General features: G+C 45.5%; 1 protein-coding gene across 1 annotated transcript in view; it reads left to right on the forward strand.

Moving 5' to 3' along the window:
* The first annotated feature begins 11,850 nt into the window (after window positions 1-11,850).
* Window positions 11,851-20,461, forward strand: part of GNE (glucosamine (UDP-N-acetyl)-2-epimerase/N-acetylmannosamine kinase) — a 91,018-nt gene continuing 82,407 nt past the window's right edge. The window contains exon 1 of the mRNA XM_075825534.1: window positions 11,851-12,041. Coding sequence (XP_075681649.1) covers window positions 12,000-12,041 — 42 coding nt within the window. The 5' untranslated portion in view covers window positions 11,851-11,999. The remainder of the gene's footprint in view (window positions 12,042-20,461) is intronic.

A 20,461-nucleotide genomic window follows, 5' to 3' on the forward strand; every position in this document is an offset into this window, starting at 1 on the left:
TTGATCGTATTTGATTGAGACAAGATTTTTTCTAAGCTAGACCTGCGTGGGGCATACAACCTAATCCAGATTTGCCGGGGTGACGAATGGAAGACGGCATTTAACACCTGTGAGGGACACTATGAATATCTAGTAATGCACTTCAGCCTGTGTAGTGCTCTCGCGGTCTTTCAAGAGTTCGTTAATGACATCTTCCGTGACCTCCTCTATGTTTGTGTTGTGGTCTATCTTGATGACATCTTGATTTTTCTCCATATCCGATGAGTCATCGGAGACATGTCCATCAAGTTTTGCTGCAGTTAAGGGAGAATCGCCTATACGCCAAGCTGGAGAAGTGCGTATTTGAGAAAGATGCTCTACCATTCCTGGGCTACATCATCTCGGATCAAGGCCTCAAGATGGATCCTGAGAAGGTAAAAGCCATCCTGGAATGGCCACGCCCTCAAAGCTTGAGGTTCATACAGTGCTTCCTGGGATTCGCTAATTTCTACACACACTTCATTCCAAACTTCTCCTCCACTTTAATAGCCTGAAAAGTGCCTTCACGTCAGCCTCTATCCTCCATCATCCAGATGTATCTCAACAGTTCTCATTGGAGATGATCGCCTCCTCTGTCGGTACTGGTGCACTCCTGTTCCAGAGAAGTTCCAAGGGCAAGACAATGGTATGTTGCTATTACTCTAAACTCTTCTCTTCCGCAGAACGCAACTACTCGATTGGGGATCGGGAGTTACTGGCCATCAAATTGGGTCCAGAGGAGTGGAGACATCTACTAGAGGGTGCAGTTCATCCCTTGATATTCACGGACCACAAGAACCTCACCTTTCTCCAAACGGTCCAACGACTGAATCCCCGTCAGGCCAGGTGGTCGCTGTTCTTTGCCCGGTTCCAGTTTTAGCTCCACTACAGTCCGGCCGACAAGAATGTGAGGGCCGATGTCTTGTCCAGGTCGTTCGAGACAGAGGACACTACAGAATCTCCACAGAATATCATTGATCCATCCTGCATCATCCCAATCAACCCTTTGCAAGTTAGAGACATTCCCCCGGGAGGACTTTTGTGCGTCTGGCAGACAGAAGAAGAATCCTCCGCTGGGGACACAGTTCCAAACTGGCAGGTTACGCGGGTGTCCGTAAAACCCGAGACCCGATTGCTCGTCAGTTCTGGTGGCCCACTCTGCCCAAAGACATCACAGACTTTGTCTCCTCCTGCACGGTGTGCACAGCAAATAATGTTGCCCACTCCAAACCGGCTGGCCTGCTCCAGGCGCTGCCCCCTGGCAACAACATATTACTATGGACTTTGTCACAGACCTGCCTCCCTCTGCTGGATGCAGTATGGTCTGGGTGGTGGTGGACCGATTCTCCAAGATGGCTCATTTTGTTCCGCTGACTGGCCTACCTTCTGCTTCCCGACTGGCCAATCTCTTCATCCAACTGTAAAGGATCTGCCAGGCACAGCTTCGGGGTTAACGCCCATAGGTAATCAGTCTTCACCTGAGTCTATGTCTCTGAGACGGACTCCAGCTTCCACCACTCAGGCTGGCAGGCTTAGGAGTGGGAGAGCCTATTGCAGCCTGGCCAGACTCAGCTAGCTCCCGCCCTCTGTCTATTTATACCTGCCTTTCCTGTTCCTCCTTTGCTTGTGATTCTTCTCGTGTGGTTTCCTGGCCCAGGTACAGCTGCTGACTATTTGATCCTGCTCCATATTGACCCCGGCTTACTGACTACTCTCCTGCTCTGCGTTTGGTACCTCGTACACTCCTGGTTTGACTCGGCTCGTTCACTTCTCTTGTTGCTCACGGTGTTGCCGTGGGCAACTGCCCCATTTCCCTTAGCTTTGTGTACCCTTGTCTATTTGTCTCGTGCACTTACTGAGCGTAGGGACCGCCGCCCAGTTGTACCCCGTCGCCTAGGTCGGGTCGTTGCAAGTAGGCAGGGACAGAGTGGCGGGTAGATTAGGGCTCACTTGTCCGTTTCCCTACCCCTATCATTACATAATCACAAGCCCATTACCTAGTCTACCCTGGTCCCTGTCTCTACTATGGACCCCCTTGAGACCCTGGCCCAGCAAATGCAGGGTCTCTCCCTACAGGTCCAGGCCCTGGCTCAGAGGGTCAACCAGCCTGACGCTACCATGGTAGTGCCCCTCACCTCACCTCTTGAACCCCACCTCAAGTTGTCTGACCGGTTCTCAGGGGACCGGAGGACTTTTCTCTCCTTTGGGGAGAGTTGTAGGCTCTACTTTCGCTTAAAGCCTCACTCCTCAGGTTCTGAGAGCCAGCGGGTGGGTATAATTATGTCCCGGCTCCAGGAAGGGCCCCAAGAGTGGGCCTTCTCCTTGGCTCCTGACGCCCCTGAACTTTCCTCCGTTGATCGTTTCTTTTCTGCTCTCAGACTAATTTATGACGAGACTGACAGGACTGCCTTTGCCGAGAGTCAGCTGGTGACCTTACGTCAGGGTAAGAGACCTGTTGAGGAGTATTGTTCTGACTTTAGGAAGTGGTGCGTAGCTTCTCGGTGGAATGACCCTGCCTTAAGGTGCCAGTTTAGGTTGGGTCTGTCGAACGCCCTGAAAGACCTGCTAGTTAGCTATCCCTCTTCTGACTCCCTAGACCAGGTTATGGCTTTAGCGGTACGACTTGACCGACGTCTCAGGGAACAACAACTTGAACGTTTTTGTGTTTTCCCCTCTGACTCCCCCATGATGCCTCCCGAGGTCCCGTTGCTTCGCTCTTCCACGGAAGACTCGGAGGTACCTATGCAACTCGGGGTCTCCATGTCCCCCCGACAACGTAGAGAGTTCCGCAGGAAGAATGGTCTCTGCTTCTATTGTGGGGATGAGAACTATCAAGTGAACACCTGTCCTAGGCGTAAGAATAAGCAGCCGGAAAACTTCCGCGCCTAAGTGATCATCGGGGAGGTCACTTGGACGCACAGGTATTTCCCGTAAATATGAAACGTAATAAAATCTTGCTTCCCTTTCAGGTCTCTTTTGGTGGTAGGTCTGCTACCGGCAGTGCCTTCGTGGATTCAGGGTCTTCTGCTAATATCATGTCTGTGGAATTTGCTATGTCTCTAGCTATGCCTTTGATTGATTTGCCTAAACCTGTCCCGGTAGTGGGTATCGACTCCACTCCTCTTGCTAATGGTTATTTTACACAGCATACCCCTGTTTTTGAACTCCTTGTTGGCTCCATGCATTTGGAGCAGTGCTCTGTACTGTTGATGCAGGGATTATCGTCCGATTTGGTTTTAGGCCTTCCATGGTTGCAGTTGCATAATCCCACGTTTGACTGGAATACTGGGGAGCTTACCAAATGGGGTAATGAATGCTTGACGTCATGTTTTGCTGTTAATTCTATTTCTCCCCCTGAGGAGGTGAACACGCTACCTGAGTTTGTGCAGGACTTCGCTGATGTTTTCTCTAAGGAGGCCTCCGAAGTGTTACCTCCTCATAGAGAATACGATTGCGCTATCGAATTGGTACCAGGAGCTAAGCTCCCTAAGGGTAGGATATTTAATCTTTCTTGTCCCGAACGTGAAGCCATGAGAGAGTATATCCAGGAATGCCTGGCCAAGGGTTACATTCGCCCCTCTACTTCTCCGGTAGGTGCTGGCTTCTTCTTCGTAGGGAAGAAGGATGGTGGTCTTAGGCCATGCATTGACTACCGTAACTTAAATAAGGTCACTGTAAGGAACCAGTATCCCCTTCCTTTGATTCCTGATCTCTTTAATCAGGTTCAGGGGGCCCAATGGTTCTCTAAGTTTGATCTACGGGGGGCGTATAACCTTATCCGCATCAAAGAGGGGGATGAGTGGAAGACTGCGTTTAACACGCCCGAAGGTCATTTCGAATACCCCGTCATGCCCTTTGGGTTGTGTAATGCTCCTGTATCATTTAACGCGTTTCATAGTACATATATTCTCATGACAAACAGATGAATATAATCAACCTTTTTTAATATATAATATATAAAATAGAATATACGTTATTATTTTTTAAATACATTTTTATAACCCCTCTTATGTACTCATATTCATTATTATATATTTTTTGAACGATTTACAGTAGTTTCTTTCTCTTCTTGATCTCCCCTGTTCCTCTTTTTATGGCCCTAATAAGCGGTATGTCTCTAGGACAACAACATACAAATACAAAAATACAAGAACGACAATATAATGTTTTTTGATTAAGTATGACCACAATTTAAGTTAATCATGTTTTTAGATATATATACAGTGTCTTCAGACATGGGATGTGATCCTCTAAGTGTGCTATTTTATAGGAATATCTCTCCTTATGATTTTCTTCTATGTTTCAGTTAGCGTAAATATGGAGTATCTTATTAATATCTTTTTGAATGGTCTTTTTCTTATGTTCTTTTTTAGTTTGGACCAACTAGTGTCTTTTAGGTATAACTAATTTATTTTTTAACACATCCTCTGTATTTTTATGTATTTTAAATCTTTTTGTATGTTTATTGTGATCACAGTGTTTTGCCGTAACCCGCCCCCCTGCTCTGACCTTTGACCTTTAACCTGACCCGGTAGTTATCCGGTTTCTCTGGGTTATATAAGCAGTGAATCTTCTCTGAATAATCATTTGTACTCTGACCTGACGAAGAGGCCGGTACGGCTTCGAAACACAGTCTTTTGTTGTTGTTTCATGTACAATTAAAGTATCTCATCCTTATACGGCTGCGCCCTTGGATTTCTCCGACCTTTTTTCCTTTTTACTAAATTAGCCCATGAGCAACCTGGACTATAAGAGGGGCCCAGCCCCTTCCTGTCTTGCCTGAGCTTTGTTGTCGTTACCCTAGTCTGTCTATGCAAATGGTCTCCTAAGTGTTTTCCAGTTCCCAGTGTTTCCCGTTCCTGCTACCTGTATTCTGTGCTATCCTGGTCAAGTGCCGTATTGAGTTGGAGTTGTGGTGAGCTGAGTACCCAGCCTGTCCTGCTTCACCATGCCTGGTGCCTGCTTGCTGCCTAGTCTCAGCCAAGCCTGTCTTGCTACTGTCTGAGCTACCACAGGTACACCTATACGAACTATAGACTGTGACCTGAGTCCTGTTGGCCAGCTTCCATACAGTCAAGGCGGTACGGCCCAGTGGGTTCACGTACCCAACGTGACAGATTGTTTGGAGGGGATTTAGCAACTTAGGAAGGATAACACTTTCAGTAAATGACACCTCCGCAGAAACAAAAAATTGTTCCTATTTCTGGAGTTTGTCGCGCATTTTTTAAATAATGGAGGATAACATAACCAGTAGAATGTATATGTGATATGTGATTCTCCCGGTTTGATATGTGGTTCAGAACATTCAACAAATGAAAAAAAAAAACCTGTGTAAATGTTAATAAACAGACCTGCGGTGTGGAATTTAATTCCACAGCATGTCAATTTATGCTGCGTTTTAGTTGATTTTCCGTTGCAGGATTTCCCCATTGAATTAATTGGGGATGCAAATCTCGCAACAGAAAGTCAAGTGTTGCGACTTTTGCGGCATATTACACCGCAAAAATCGCAACTACGGAAAAAAAAATCATACTTACCCAGAACTCTGTCCTTCTTCCTGCAGTCCGGCCTCCTGGGATGATGTTTCATCCCATGTGACTGATGCAGACAATTACAGGCTGCAGCATCACATGGCCTTCAACGTCATTGTAGGAGAGCGGACTACATGCAGAGAAGACCGTGGGGGTAAGTATGAACGGCTTTCTTTTGCAGCGGAAATTCCATTAAAAAAACGCACCACAAAGTGGTCGCACACGCTGCGTGATTTTTACGCAGTGTCCGACCCGTGGAAACCTGGCCTTCGGCTTGTTTGGATTTGGTGCAAAGCCATGGTCCTAAAAAAGCCTTTGTTATCGTCATTTGTACCATATGCACTATAAATAGACCACTGCTCCACATTCTCATCCATAATCACCTGCACCCATCTCCCTTCCTGGTTCTGTGTACTGTGGAGTATTTTACACTAGAAAGTTTTTAGAAATTAGGATCAGTACTCCCGCTTTACCGTGGACAGAGGATGAGCCATGCATAGTACTCACCCAGAACTTCTAACTGAGGTGGTAATCTGAAGTCCTCAGATGAGTCTTCTGTAAGAGGGCCACATCTTGACGAAGTCTTTTGTGGTGTCTTAATATTTGGGATCTTTTATTTGGAGAACACAATTCCTTTCCAGGCTATTATGCGCATATCAAATGCTTATTTTAGGTATGAAAGATAGAGAAGTGATTTGTGCATCGTCAAGAAAATTGTCCGGCGGATGTGATGAGGAGATAGATGAGAGAAATAAAAATTAGTTGTCATCTGTGCATCAGTCGTTGTGCCCTGCGACATAACATTAATCCACAAACAGAATGGGATACAACAGTCTTAAGAAGGTAGTGTCCTTGCATCTTTTAAAACATATCAACTGGCAACACATAGGAAACCGTAGTAATATCAACTAAAACTAAATCAATGCTGACTCATCATCTAGGATAAGGAAAATATTCTTGCTCTTCAGTCTCGTGTGTGGTACTTCACTTTTTGATGAGGTTAGCTGGCATGCTCGTGAGCCGTGAGGGTGACCCTAAATAATTAAATGTGTGAGCATTGCAATATCTACGTCCAGTGTGATGCTCACATCTGTGTTATCCCAGACATAAACAAAGGCATTATACTGTGTTATGCAACTGGTGTATGGCCTCCTATCTATACATTAGGTGCAGGAGTTTTACAGCAAAAAGAAAAGCACCATTTATCGTTATAATCCAGGAAGGGCATGATGTATTGTCTTGGATGAATATTCTGGATTTCACTTGTATTGGACTGCACGTTATTTCACTGCGGAAGTGCTGGAGATCACTTGATTTAACTGACTCTGAGAGGCCCATCAGGCGTAGATTATTGTGTCTGGATCAGTATCCAATATCATCCACCTTTTTTGTGAGCAATTTGTTATCTTGTAGAGCCAAACGCAAATGTTTTCGTGCAGATGCCTGGCCATATTTCAGCTGTGAGACCTGAGTTTCAAGCTCTGTGATTCGGGAAGAATGAGCTGTTACTTCCTTTTGCAGTTGCATTAGGGTAGGATGCACTGTGGATTCCAGGTTTTTCTGGATATCTAGGGCAATGCATTTAGCGACTTCATAATCCAAATGTGCTTCTGATCTGAGATCTGGAGCGTCATCACTGAAGAATTCCTAAGAAACCTCCGCCAGGGGGATACCGCTCGTTGCAGAGTTGTAAAAATTTCACTGCCTGATAGAACGATTCAAATAAATTTTATTAAAGCATTAAAAGTAAAAGAAGTGCTGTCAAATACCTAAACAGGCATATCCAGATAATATCAGGAAGGAGATACTTGGTGTCTCTATTCACTTTGCTTGCACACCCAGTCTCCCTTTTTATGATATATGCTCCTGACCCCTGATGAGGCACGCCAATAAATATTGAGTGCTGAAACACGTAGGGACACTTCTATTATTGACAGTGGATCAAGAGCATATATCATAATAAGGGAGACTGGGTGTGCAAGCAAAGTGAATAGAGACACCCAGTTTCTCCTTCCTGATATTATCTGGATATGCCTGTTTAGGTATTCGGCTTGAGAGCACTTTTTTTTTACGTTTAATACTTTAATAACATTTATTTTAATCGTTCTATCAGGCAGTGAAATATTTCCCCCCTTCCCCTTCAAATCGCTACTTACCAAGTTTGACGAGACAAAATGTTGCCGCCCTCTCCATTCTGTAGTTAGGTACACACCTAGAAGGGTGAACCCAGGGGTTTCAAGAACCATATAGGTGAGAGTGATGCAGAAATATATTTTTGAAGATCGCTGTGCCACCTGAATACATTGCCAATACCTCCAAAACTATGTTTATAGCTAACATTCCCCGGCACCTCTGAACTTTTCCGTCTAATGACCAAGTTGTCTGTGGTAGTGAACTCGCTTTTCCGTTATTCTGTTCCGCCATGGGAAAAATGGAAGTGCTGGATCTGTCGCATGATGGAAACCAACGGCGCCAGACGGAACCCATTGACTTTAATGGGTTCTATCTGCTTTCTGTAATTTTACCGGACAAAATAGCGCTGCATGCTGCGCTTTTCAGTCCAGAGAATATGATAGAATCTGTAAAGGAAGCTACTAACTGAGCCTTCGACACAGATGTGAACAGAGCCTGAGTGACCTCAGTCAGTAAAAGGGTAAATGCTAACATCCATGATGGTCTCCGGTATACAAATAGAGTGACGTTACCTGAGAAAAACCTGGGTACCACCGATAATGATAAAAAGTGCTTAGAACTTCATTCCTATATTTAATATACCCATTCATATGTTCAGGGGTGGACGAACGACAATTTGATCATTAGGGCAGTACACAGGGCCCGACGGGGTCCACTACCTCTTACAACACACTTTAAAGGGATTGTCACACCTATTAGCACATATGGACGTCATAGGGGTGGGTCTCCCATATGCTCCCTGGTGGATGTGGCCCATCCTTGTATTCCATGCACGGCGATTCATAAGGGTTTTTTCACAAGGCCAAGTTTCGCCCGTTTTTCGGGCCGTAGATGGCCGAAAAATCGGGAGCAGAACGCCTCCAAACATCTGCCCCTTGATTGCAATGGGAAATACATCATTCTGTTCCGATGGGCCGTTTTTTTACGCGGCCGTTTTGAAAAATGGCTGCGTAAAAAAACGGCTGTGAAAAAGAAGTGCAAGACACTTCTTGGGGCACTTTTGGAGCTGTTTTTCATAGACTCTATTGGAAAAAGCTCCAAAAACGGCCGTAAAAAACGCAGAGAAAAACGCTGCGAAAATCGCGAGTGGCTTCAAAAACGCCTGAAAATTAGGAGCCGTTTTCCCTTGAAAACAGCTTGGTATTTTCAGACGTTTTTAGTCTAGCGTGTGAACATACCCTTAGGCTGGGTTCACACTGAGTTTTTTGCAGGCGGACATTCTGCCTCAAAATTCCGTTTGGAATTTTGAGGCACATTTTCCTCTCCCTGCACGCCGATTCTCGCTGCGTTTTTCGCCCGCGGCCATTGAGTGCCGCGGGCATAAAACTCTGCGAAATACGCTTTCTCTGCCTCCCATTGATGTCAATGGGAGGTCAGAGGCGTAAACGCCCGAATATAGGGCATGTCCCTTCTTTCTCCCGCGAGACGGTTTTACCGCTCGTGGGAAAAAGACGCCTCCGCCTCCCATTGAAATCAATGGGAGGCATTCTAGGGCCGTTTTTGACGAGTTTTGCGGCGCGGTTTCAAAAAACTCTGTGTGAACCCAGCCTTAGAATGCCACCAAGTAATACTACATGTATGGCTAGCCACAACTTCCCCCAGGGATAACAGCTGATCAATGGGCCAGTTTCATTTCTAAAAAAGTGGTTGTCACCATGAGAAAAATACTTTCATATTTAAACGAACACTAAACATAAAAAATACAGTACTATTTTTTTCTCATATTGCACTCAAACTTGTCCTTTAGTTCCTCCACTGATCATAAAAATGTGAGTGACCTCAAACACTGTGACTACCACTCTTAGGGGAGATTCACACGAACGTTGCGTTTTTGCGCGCGCAAACAACGCAGCGTTTTGCGAGCGCAAAAACCATTTGACAGCTGCGTGTGTCATGCGTGTCTGATGCGCGGCTGCGTGATTTTCGCGCAGCCGGCATCATAGAGATGAGGCTTGTCAACGCCCGTCACTGTCCAAGGTGCTGAAAGAGCTAAATCTTTCAGCACCCTCGACAGTGAATGCCGAACACAACAGCGAAAAACCTGTAAAAAAAAAAGATAAAGTTCCTACTTACCGAGAACTTCCCGGCCGTTGCCTTGGTGACGCGTCCTTGGTGACGCGTCCTTGGTGACGCGCCTCTCTTGACATCGGGCCCCACCTCCCTGGATGACGCAGCAGTCCAAGTGACCGCTGCAGCCTGTGATTGGCTGCAGCCTGTGCTTGGCCTGTGATTGGCTGGAGCTGTCACTTGAACTGAAGTGTCATCCCGGGAGGTCGGACTGCAGGAAGGAGACAGGAGTAATCGGTAAGTTAGAACTTCGGTTTTTTTTTACAGGTTAATGTATTTTGGGATCGCAAGTCACTGTCCATGGTGCTGAAACAGTTTAACTCTTTCAGCACCATGGACAGTGACTATCTCCTGACGTCGCGTACCGATAATTTTTTTGCCGGGATCGGCCAAAACGAGTTTGGCCGAACCCGGTGAAGTTCGGTACGCTTGTCCGGCTTCGCTCATCGCAAAGACACTCCGTTTGGATGTTCGGAAACAGAAAAGCACGTGGTGCTTTTCGGTTTTCATTCATCCTTTTCACTGCTGTTGCGCGAATCACGCTCGTCCCACGGAAGTGCTTCCGTGTGGTGCGCGTGATTTTCACGCACCCATTGACTTCAATGGGTGCGTGATGCGCGAAATACGCAGAGTTATTGAACCTGTCGCGCTTTTTGCGCAGCAGACAAACGCTGCGCAAAAAGCACGGACTGTCTGTACTGCCCCATAGACTTGTATTGGTCCATGCGTGCCGCGTGAAAACCACGCGGCCCGCACGGACCGAATACACGCTCGTGTGAATCCCCCCTTAGGCCTAGTTTACACTGAGTTTTTTGCAGTCAGAAAAAAAATCTGCCTCAGAATTCCTTCAAGACTTTTGAGGCAGATTTTGAACTGCCAGCGTTGTTTCAACACTTTCTTTCCTTGTTTTTTGCCTGCGGCCGTTGATCTTATGCAAAAAACTCTCAGAAATTAACAGCAGAGGTTTTCTGCCTCCCATTGATTTCAATGGGAGGTCAGAGGCGGGCACCGCTCAAAGAAAAAAGTATGGCGCTTTTCTTCGCGGCCAAAAGCTGCCCTGGATAAAAACGCCTCGTTAACAATAAGGCCGGATTCACACGAGCGTGTGTCATCCCTGTATGATGCGTGGCTACGTGATTTTCGCGCAGCCGCTATCATTATGACACTCCGTCTGGATGTTTGTAAACAGAAAAGCACGTGGTGCTTTTCTGTTTACATTCAGAGTTTGACAGCTGTTGCGCGGATCACGCGCGTCCCACGGAAGTGCTTCTGTGTGCCATGTGTGGTTTTCACGCACCCATTGACTTCAATGGGTGCGTGACGCGCGAACAACGCACAAATATAGGACATGTCGTGAGTTTTTCGCAGCGGACACACGCTGCGCAAATATCACGGACTATCTGCATGCCCCCATAGACTAACATAGGTCCGTACAACACGCGTGAAAATCATGCGCGTTGCACGGACGTATTACACGTTCGTCTAAACAAGCCCTAACAAAAGGAAGATAGTCGGGTAACTGGCACACGTATACACTAAGCCGCTATAGAACAATATCCTGGAGATCTTCTTAAATGAATATAATGAGAGTGAGGGCATTTTCACACAAACGCTGAATACGTCCGTGTGACGGCCGTTAAAACGGCCGTTACACGGACGCATGTATTTCAATGGGGCCGTTCACACGGTCATTGCTTCAATGCACCGTGTGAAGGGTTCGTTGAAGAATAGAACATGTTCTATTTTCTTCCGTTTTCACAGATCCATGAAAACGGGACCCGCACGTGTGAAACCGGACGTGAAAAACAGTAGTTTTTTACGTCCATGTTTACCCATGTTCGTGTGAATAGGCCCTAAGAAAAATTCTCAAAATCACAGTGGACAAGTAAAATCACGAGCATGCATAGCAGTCAACAAGAACGTGTCCTCCATCTGTATAGAGACCCTCACATGCAAAACTACCAGTCCTCCGTGTCAGGCGGGGAGCTCTGTATCATGTGAGGCTGAACGGAACACGCACGACTACCAGGCGAGAGTACGGGCTCATTTACATAAGGGGCGGGGCATCCTCCTCCGCTAAGAATGGAGAGCAGATGCCAATCAATGGAATACTACATGTACATCCAGTAAGGCAGCGGGCTGAACTGACACACTGCGATCCAGGGAGCCGCCGGGAAGCGGATCGTCAGGATGGGGAGTAATGGCCATTCTCCTCGTACGCGGGGTCCTCATGTAAGTGCTGGCCTCTATTGTCACTAGACCCCTTGCTGCACAGGCCTGGGGGCGACGTGGATGTTGTGTGTGTGCTGATCTAGCTGTTGTAGTGACCAAGCCACGTCCCTGCTGTGCTGAGGACACTTGCAATTCACTGTGTTGTCTGACAGCCCTAACAGGAATAGTGGGGCTGATCCATCTTTTGTCTGGTTGCTGGTCATTTCCTTCTTTCCATGCCTTGTGAAATCTTACAGCCTATAATATATATATATATATTGTGGGGCAGAGGCTGTCTAGATTGTGCACCCTGTAAGTATACTGAATGACCACATTGTAGAACGCTTTATATTTTCTTTACATTCAGATTTTTTTTTTACAGTGTCTCATGGTCAATATGACCTCTTCTGTAACCGGGACCAGATGTTCCATGTTTTATGAGAAAAAGAAAGGATCATATACATTATAAAATTGTGATGTCCTATTCTTATTGGCTGTGCAGCTCCACACAAACGACAATTATTGACTTAACCCAAAAAAAGTTTTTTTTAAAAAAAGGGACCATTTAAAGGGACACAATCTAAAGTCTATCTTGTTATGAGGCTATATGCCGTTATTGTCCCCTGTTTTCAGCCATTACATAGGCTGTAGTGTTCTTCAATGATATGAGCAGCTCTTTTTCGCTTGGCTGGCTTTGACGTGCACTGATCTCTGTGCTCCACTGTGGAGCTACACTACAAATCAGAAGAGCAAACCTTTCACTGACAGGTCTGCTATAAACTACAGGTGACATTGTTCAGCAAGGTGTCTTATTGTGCGTTGTTCCTGTACTGCATGTATATCTTGTGCCTCCGCTTAACCCCTTAGTGACCACCAATACGCCTTTTCACGACGGTCACTAAGGGGCCTTAGCCTAGGCTGTCGCCTTTTCGCGGCGGCCCAGTTTAAGTCCTGCGCAAGTGTCCCGTGCAGGCTGGAGCCGGAGCTCGGCTGTCTGACGACAGCCGGGCTCCTGCTCCAACGGTAGCAGTCAAAGTTTAATTAGATCGCAGCAGTTTAACCCGTTAAATGCCGTGGTCTATAGCGGCATTTAAATAATTTACGGAGGGTGCTAGCTCTGTCACCCATCGGCGGCCTACAAATGCAATTGCGGGCCTCCAATGGGGTGCCATGACAGCCGGGGGCCTGATAAAGGTATATACCTAATAGATTGCCTGTCTAAGTATACCAAAGCATTATATCTGTGATCTAAGGATAGCACTGTGAAGTCCCCTAGTGGGACTAAAAAAAAAAAAAGTTATAAATGTTAAATACAAATTATTAATAAAGATTACAGTAAAAAAAAATTATAAATATTTTCCATAAAAAGTGGTTTTATTTAAAATAAAAGTTATATCTTTTTGAATGCGACTATAGAAAAACTCAAAAAATAGCTTGGTCATTAGGGCCTAAAATAGGCTGGTCACTAAGGGGTTAAGAAGGTCCTAGATCGAGGCTGCGTCAGCTCTTCACCCAAGCTTTTATGTTTTATTTAGTTATACTGTTTCTTAAGTTTTACAATGCAGTTCTAGTATTATTACCTATTTGTTTCTTATATCAAAAATTCAATAAAGGCGGATTAACCCTAAACTACAAATAAGGTGACCTTAGTAGTTATAGCTGATGGGGCCAAAAGCTGTACTGCCTTGTAGAGGTAATGCAGTAATAAGTGTCAATAAATCAGTGTCACCAAGTGGAGGAAGAAGTGATCCTGACTCTGACACCTTAAACCGCACATAAACCTCTATTCTATAGATCGGTGCTCCATCTACATCTGTGTGCCGGCTCCGGAAGTGATTTTCAGACAAACAGGATGTGCTGTGTAAGGACGACTTTTACATACTAAAAGTTCCTCAACGATAGATAAACAGTTTGCTCATGCACTATAATAAGTGGAAATGCTTCCTATAATTAGAAAAAATACTCCCTTTTATGCGTCGGAGCAATAACAGTAACTACCTTCCGGCTTAAAGGGGTTTTCCAAGACCAAATAAAAATTAGCTAAATGCAGGAAATGTGATAAAATAGCAAAAGAAACATTACTTTCCTGGTATATCTCCCGCCACTCTAGTGGTCCCATGGATCTTTGTAAGGCCTCATGCGGCTGCAATTCACCCACAAATCTGCGGGTGAATTGCGGTTCCATTCGTTTCTATGGGCCCATGCACACGACAGTGGTTTCCACGGTCCGTGCATTTCCCAGGAGCCGGGACCGCAAAAAGATAGGACGTCTTATTACGGCTGTGTTTTTGCGGTCCAGGCTCATAGAAATGAATGCACGCGGCCATGTGCACGGCCCGCGATTTGCGGGCGGCCCGCGGGTGACACTCCACGGCTGTCCGAGCCAAACATCACGGCCGTGCACAGCACTACAGTCGTGTGCATGAGGCTTTAGCTGTCCTGCAGTAATAACCATAGCAATGCTTCATCACCACTGAGGCCAGTGATTGATTATATCGGCCATCAACATGTCAGTCAACACATCATCACTGCAGGGCAGTTAGCAAAGAACGGTGGGACCACTTGAATGGTGGCGGATTTACTAGGTGAGTAATTATTTTATCATATTCCATGCCTTTAGCAAAATTTTTATTTTGTTCCGGAAAACCAGTTCAAAGGGATCTGTCAACCGTTTTGAGCTCTCAAAACTGCTGACCGCGCTAAATAGAATAGGGGGTGTGGAGTGCAACGATAACTGTTGCATGACTGAGCAACCACCATTTAGTCCCCCCAGCACCGTGGTCGCAAGTGCCACTCTCTGCTCTGAGTGACAGCTCTAGCGTCCAATCTGGAGATCACTCAGAGCAGAGGGGAGAAACTGGCAGCGTTCTCTAAGGAGAGCTTAACGGGGTATTCCCTAAATCATAAGTTATCACCTATCCACAGGATAGGTGTACATTTTCTGATAGCTGGGAGTCCCACCACTGGGAGACCCTCCGATTGTGAAAAGGGGGTTCTTGAGCCCCCCAGATCCACCTCACTGCAACTCTCATGGGGAGGAGGAGCTGGAATGGAGCTGCAGTTGCCCCATTTTTAATGTCTATGACAATGGAGCAACAGGATATGCCATAAATGGTAGATGCGGGTACCACCTCTGGGACCCATACCTACCTCTAGAATGGGGAGCTACGGTATTTCCGTAACTCCCATTCACTTCTGTGGGAGTTATGGAAACAGCGTAGCTCAGTGATCTCGGCTGTTTGTGTCTCCTGACCACCTAATTAGGAAGTGACCGGTCAGCAGCAGGAGCCGAGCAAGTTAGAACGGTGTTTAGGGGGCCCCGTTCTAGAGATAGGTGTGGGTCCCAGTCCCGCATCTATCGGACATTAATCGCATATTCTGTGGATATGCCATAAATGTCTAAGATGGGAAAACCCCTTTTAAGGGGTCGCCAAGGGAATTCGATTGGGAATTATACTGACCTAACTACTGCCGTATAAGGCCTCATTTACACGAGCGTAATATACGCGCGTGCGACGCACGTGCTTTTCACGCGTGTCGTACGCACCTATATTGCTCTATGGGGCAGTGCAGACAGTCCGTGGGTTTTACGCAGCGTGAGTGCGCTGCGTAAAACTCACGACATGTTCTATATTTCAGCGTTTTTCGCGCATCACGCACCCATTGAAGTCAATGGGTGGGTGAAAACCACGCAGGTCGCACGGAAGCACTTCCGTGCGAACTGCGTGATTCGCGCAACAGCTTTCAAAAGGATGAATGTAAACAGAAAAGCACCACATGCTTTTCTGTTTACAAACATCCAAACGGAGTGTCATAATGATGGCGGCTGCGCGAAAATCACGCAGCCGCGCATCATACACTGATGACACACGCAGCTGTTAAGTGCATTTTGCGCACGCAAAACGCCGCGTTTTTTGCGTGCGCAAAACGCACACGCTCGTGTAAATCAGGCCTAAAAGTAGCCTTAAAGGAATGTCATTAAAAAATTACATAGGTTGAAAAAAGACATACTGTATGTCCATCAAGTTCAACCAAGGTATGGAAAAAAGGAAGCAAAATACATATTATTTATATCAGGTTTTTATTCTAACTGGTTTTTTTTTGGTTTTTTTAATCTTTGGAGTTTTTTTTTTATTATTTAATATGTGACTACACCAAAAAAATCTTGCATCATTCCAGTTTTCACACTGGCCACTAGAGCTGACATCCTGTTTTAGGCACATTTTCCACGAGCAGATATTTGTATTAGCGATCGCTAATACAGCGTTTACAGACACAAATTTATGCGGAGATAATTGGTAGACTACTTAAAGAAGATCGTTCACTAGGTCATATAAGTTGAACTGGTTTACTGACCTGAATAGTGCGGTCTCCCTGATTCCAGCGCTGTTTTTTCTTTTTTCCTGGACCCTTTTATTTAGTCATGCTCCACATGAAAATTAGGTGTGCTGAACTCTAAGAACTCCCCTCTCCAGTTGATCAACGGTTTTGCTTGTCTTCACCGTTAGGGCTCATTCAGACGAACGTGAATAACGTCCGTGTGGTGCGCAGGGAAATCCAGCACACGGACCCATTGATTCAATGGGGCCGTTCACATATGCAGGCGTTTCCACGCAGCGTGTGTCCTTTGCGTAAAACTCATTGCATGTCCTATATTGGTGCGTTTTTCATGCACCTATCGCCCATTGAAGTCAATGAGTGCGTAAATATTACGCACAACACACGGATGCACATCCGTGTGCTGTGCGTGATTTACACCAATTCAATTGAAAATAATAAAAAAAAGATGTGCTTTGTGAGTGCGTGAATAACGCATGCCCCTCGCAAAGCACACTGATGCATAATGGAGCAGAAAAACGCGCATGAATCTGATACGCTCGTGTGAATGTAGCCTTATACAAGCTGAGACACAACTGCAGAAGGGAGGCGTTGGGGCTCTAGATGTCGGGCAGTTCGTGGTTTGGTGGAACTCCAACCTTAATTGCATATCTCACACTTATATTTTACCCTGATGCAAGCCTTAAGATCTTCAACACTTGTATGTTCCTATTCCTTTACCCTATTGCTAACAAGCGGTGTCAGACGTTTGTTAGCCTCAAATTTCATGACCGACTCGCTTTACAGGAAATGTCATGTATTTCATTTTAGTTTCATCAATTAGATTTAAAGAGTATCTCCACTTTCAAAAAACTTTTGATATGTCATAGAGACATGTCAGAAGTTTTGATTAGTGGAAATCCTGGTGCTGAGAGCCCCAACGTCACTGAATCAAAGGTGAAGAAGCGCTCAGCTGTGCACCTCTAGCTGTGATCGGCATTCTTTTTTTAAGCTGAACACACCTAGCTGTTCTATGTGACCCCAGGCTGACTAGGAGAGACGATCACAGCCCAAGGTCGCAGAGCACTGAGCTTCTGTCTGTAACCAGACTTTGTGTGCTTTTTATTTAATGGGCAATGCACCTGTGAAACCCACACTTCCAATCTCATCTCCTTAATTGAAACACCTTTTGCCAATCAGCTCTCGGAGAAGTGAATTAACACAGGTTCACTAACTTTTTCTCTCTGCACTGAGACTATTTACTCAATGTGCTCAAGAAAAGACATGAACAGTGCAACTGTTTGTGTGTTATTAGTTTTGTTAGACTGTATTTGTCTATAATTGTGACCAAAGGGGGTTTCATAGAACGCTCGTTCCCGATAATTGCCCTGTGTAAACAGGGGAATGATCAGCAGATGAACGAGCAAACGCTCGATCGTCTGCTGGTCGTATAGTTTTAAAAAAGTTAAATATTATCGTTGTCAGCAGCACATCTCCCTGTGTAAACAGGGAGACGCGCTGCCGACATGATAATAATGGATGGGGACGAGCGATCCGAGTAACCACCGCTCGTCCCCATCCATAGCTCCGTGTGACGGGAGCAAACGGCGTCAATCAACGATGTCTCGCTGCACCGGCCGATGTAAAAGGGAATTTAGATAACAAATAGACAACATTTTATTAGTAACCAACGCAGAAATCCAGGTAACTCCAGGTAATTATATTTTCTTACAACTGTACAGTATGTCCTATTAGGATATACAGAGTTAATAGTGAGTGGTCCTCCAATCGAGAAGAGAGTCTCTGTAAAGAGTGGGAGACTACTGCCATCTAAACATGCCATAATGCCCATTGATCTCGATCAATGGCCCGTGTAAAAGGGCCATAACAATATGTCACACCATACAGCCCTCATTTGTTCCCGAGAAACAATTTGCTTGGAGATTTCCATTACATCCGAATATTGCCCCTGTCAACTTATTCAGCCTAAAGGCAAACCACAAATACAGGGGTCCGCATCCTTGTATACAAAAGCATCATCTTTTATTAAATAATGCTAATGACCTCTGTCAAAGGCTGTGAATTTTACCAAAATCCGTGACAAGGATCACAATACGCAATCCAATTTTAGGGTGCCACTTCTGACTTTACTAGGATTGCTAGTGTTGTCTTTACAAACAGACCCATAGCAGCCCTCCTCTGACTACATATAACAACATAGACCCATAGCTGCCATCTTCTGACTACACTCAAGAATATTTTATAATGACCCAACTGTCTTTGTTTGAAATGAGTTTTCTGAGCCTTTGAAAAACACAGAAAAGTACCTATATGTGTCTAAATTGTCACTACATGATGACACCATACCTCAGAAGTAGTTATTTTTAATTTTCATTATCTTGCCCATCTCTGTGCAGCACTGTTTTCATTTTGCTAGGGCTTGCTGCGGACGGGACTACAGTTTAAAAGATTGCAGCTCCCATAATTCCTCTACCCTCTTACAGACATTGTTTATATTTGCAGCTGCCTGCATGCCCCTCTATTACAAGGTGTAAGGTAGTGCTGTAATTACCTTCTGCTACTAATACACAGCTCTGTATAATCTGCTGTCCAGCATGTGAAACATGATCCCTCCAGCGATATGGAAGGAGGGGGGGAAGCAGGGAGCAGTGTAGATAAGAGACATATGATGTGGGGGGAGGGGGGGGGAGAGTGGGGATCACCATGTATTTCATGTGCAGAACGTCACACAAGCAGAGGAAATAAACACAAGGAGCATGGTCATGTGACTGCAGGTGAGACTGACTTAGGGCTTATTTACACGAACGTGTAATACATCCGTGCAACGCGAGTGATTTTCACGCGTGTCGCACGGATCTATGTTAGTCTATGGGGCCGTGCAGACAGTCTGATTTTTGCGCAGCTTGTGTCCGCTTCGTAAAACTCACGACATGTTCTATATTTGTGCGTTGTTTGCGTATCGCGCACCCAATCGCGCATCACGTACACTTCCGTGTGACGAGCGTGATTCGCGCAACAGCAGTAAAACTATGAATGTAAACAGAAAAGCACCACGTGCTTTTCTGTTTACAAACATACAAACAGAGTGTCATAATTGAAAATCACGCAGCCGCGCACCATATGGTGCTGCCACACGGAGCTGTTAAATACATTTTGCGCTCGCAAAAATCCGCATTTTTTGCGCGCGCAAAACGCACATGCTCGTGTAAATCCAGCCTTAGAGACATTTTAGCTACAGACACTACATTAGTAAGTAACTAAACAGACGTATACATCCAATGTATGTGACTGTATGCTATTGTTGATGCAATCCTGGCCAAAATATATTAACTCCTTAACGCCGAAGGACGGATATATCCGTCCTCAGCAGCTGCTAGTTCGCGCAGGAGGACGGATATATCCGTCCTGTGATGGCGCGGGTACTGAGACTGTACCCACGCGATCAGCGGCAGGAGCACGGCTGTTATACACAGCCTGGCTCCTGCTGCAACTGCCGGAATCGAAGCGCGCGCCGATTCCGGCAGTTTAACCCATTAAATGCCGCTGTCAATAGTGACAGCGGCATTTAATGTGTTTGACAGAGGGGGGAGCTCCCTCTGTCACCCGATCGGCGCCCCCGCAAACAAATCGCGGGTCGCCGTCGGGTTTCCATGACAGCCGGGGGTCTAACAAAGACCCCCAGGTCTGCCTTCAGCATCTGCCTGTTAGGCGATGCCGGAGGAATGACCTAACAGGTTGCCTGTCAGTTTTACACTGACAGGCAATAATGCTTTGGTATACTAAGTATACCAAAGCATTATATATGCGATCGGCACATCGCATAGTGAAGTCCCCTGGTGGGACTAAAAAAAAAAAAGTAAAACAGTTAAATAAAGTTTGTGAAAAAAAAATAAAAATAATTACAGTCAAAGTCAAATAAAACTACTTTTTTGGCCCAAAAAGTGGTTTTATTTAGTAAAACGGTCAAAACAAATCACACATACACATATATGGTATCCCCGCGTTCGTAACAACTTGACCAATAAAATGAACATATTAATTAAACCGCCGGATGAACGGCGTCCAAAGAAAACGCAAAAAACAACGTCAAAATTCTCTCTTTT

Source organism: Rhinoderma darwinii, chromosome 1, assembly GCF_050947455.1.
Source record: "Rhinoderma darwinii isolate aRhiDar2 chromosome 1, aRhiDar2.hap1, whole genome shotgun sequence".
Taxonomy (NCBI): Eukaryota; Metazoa; Chordata; class Amphibia; order Anura; family Rhinodermatidae; genus Rhinoderma; species Rhinoderma darwinii.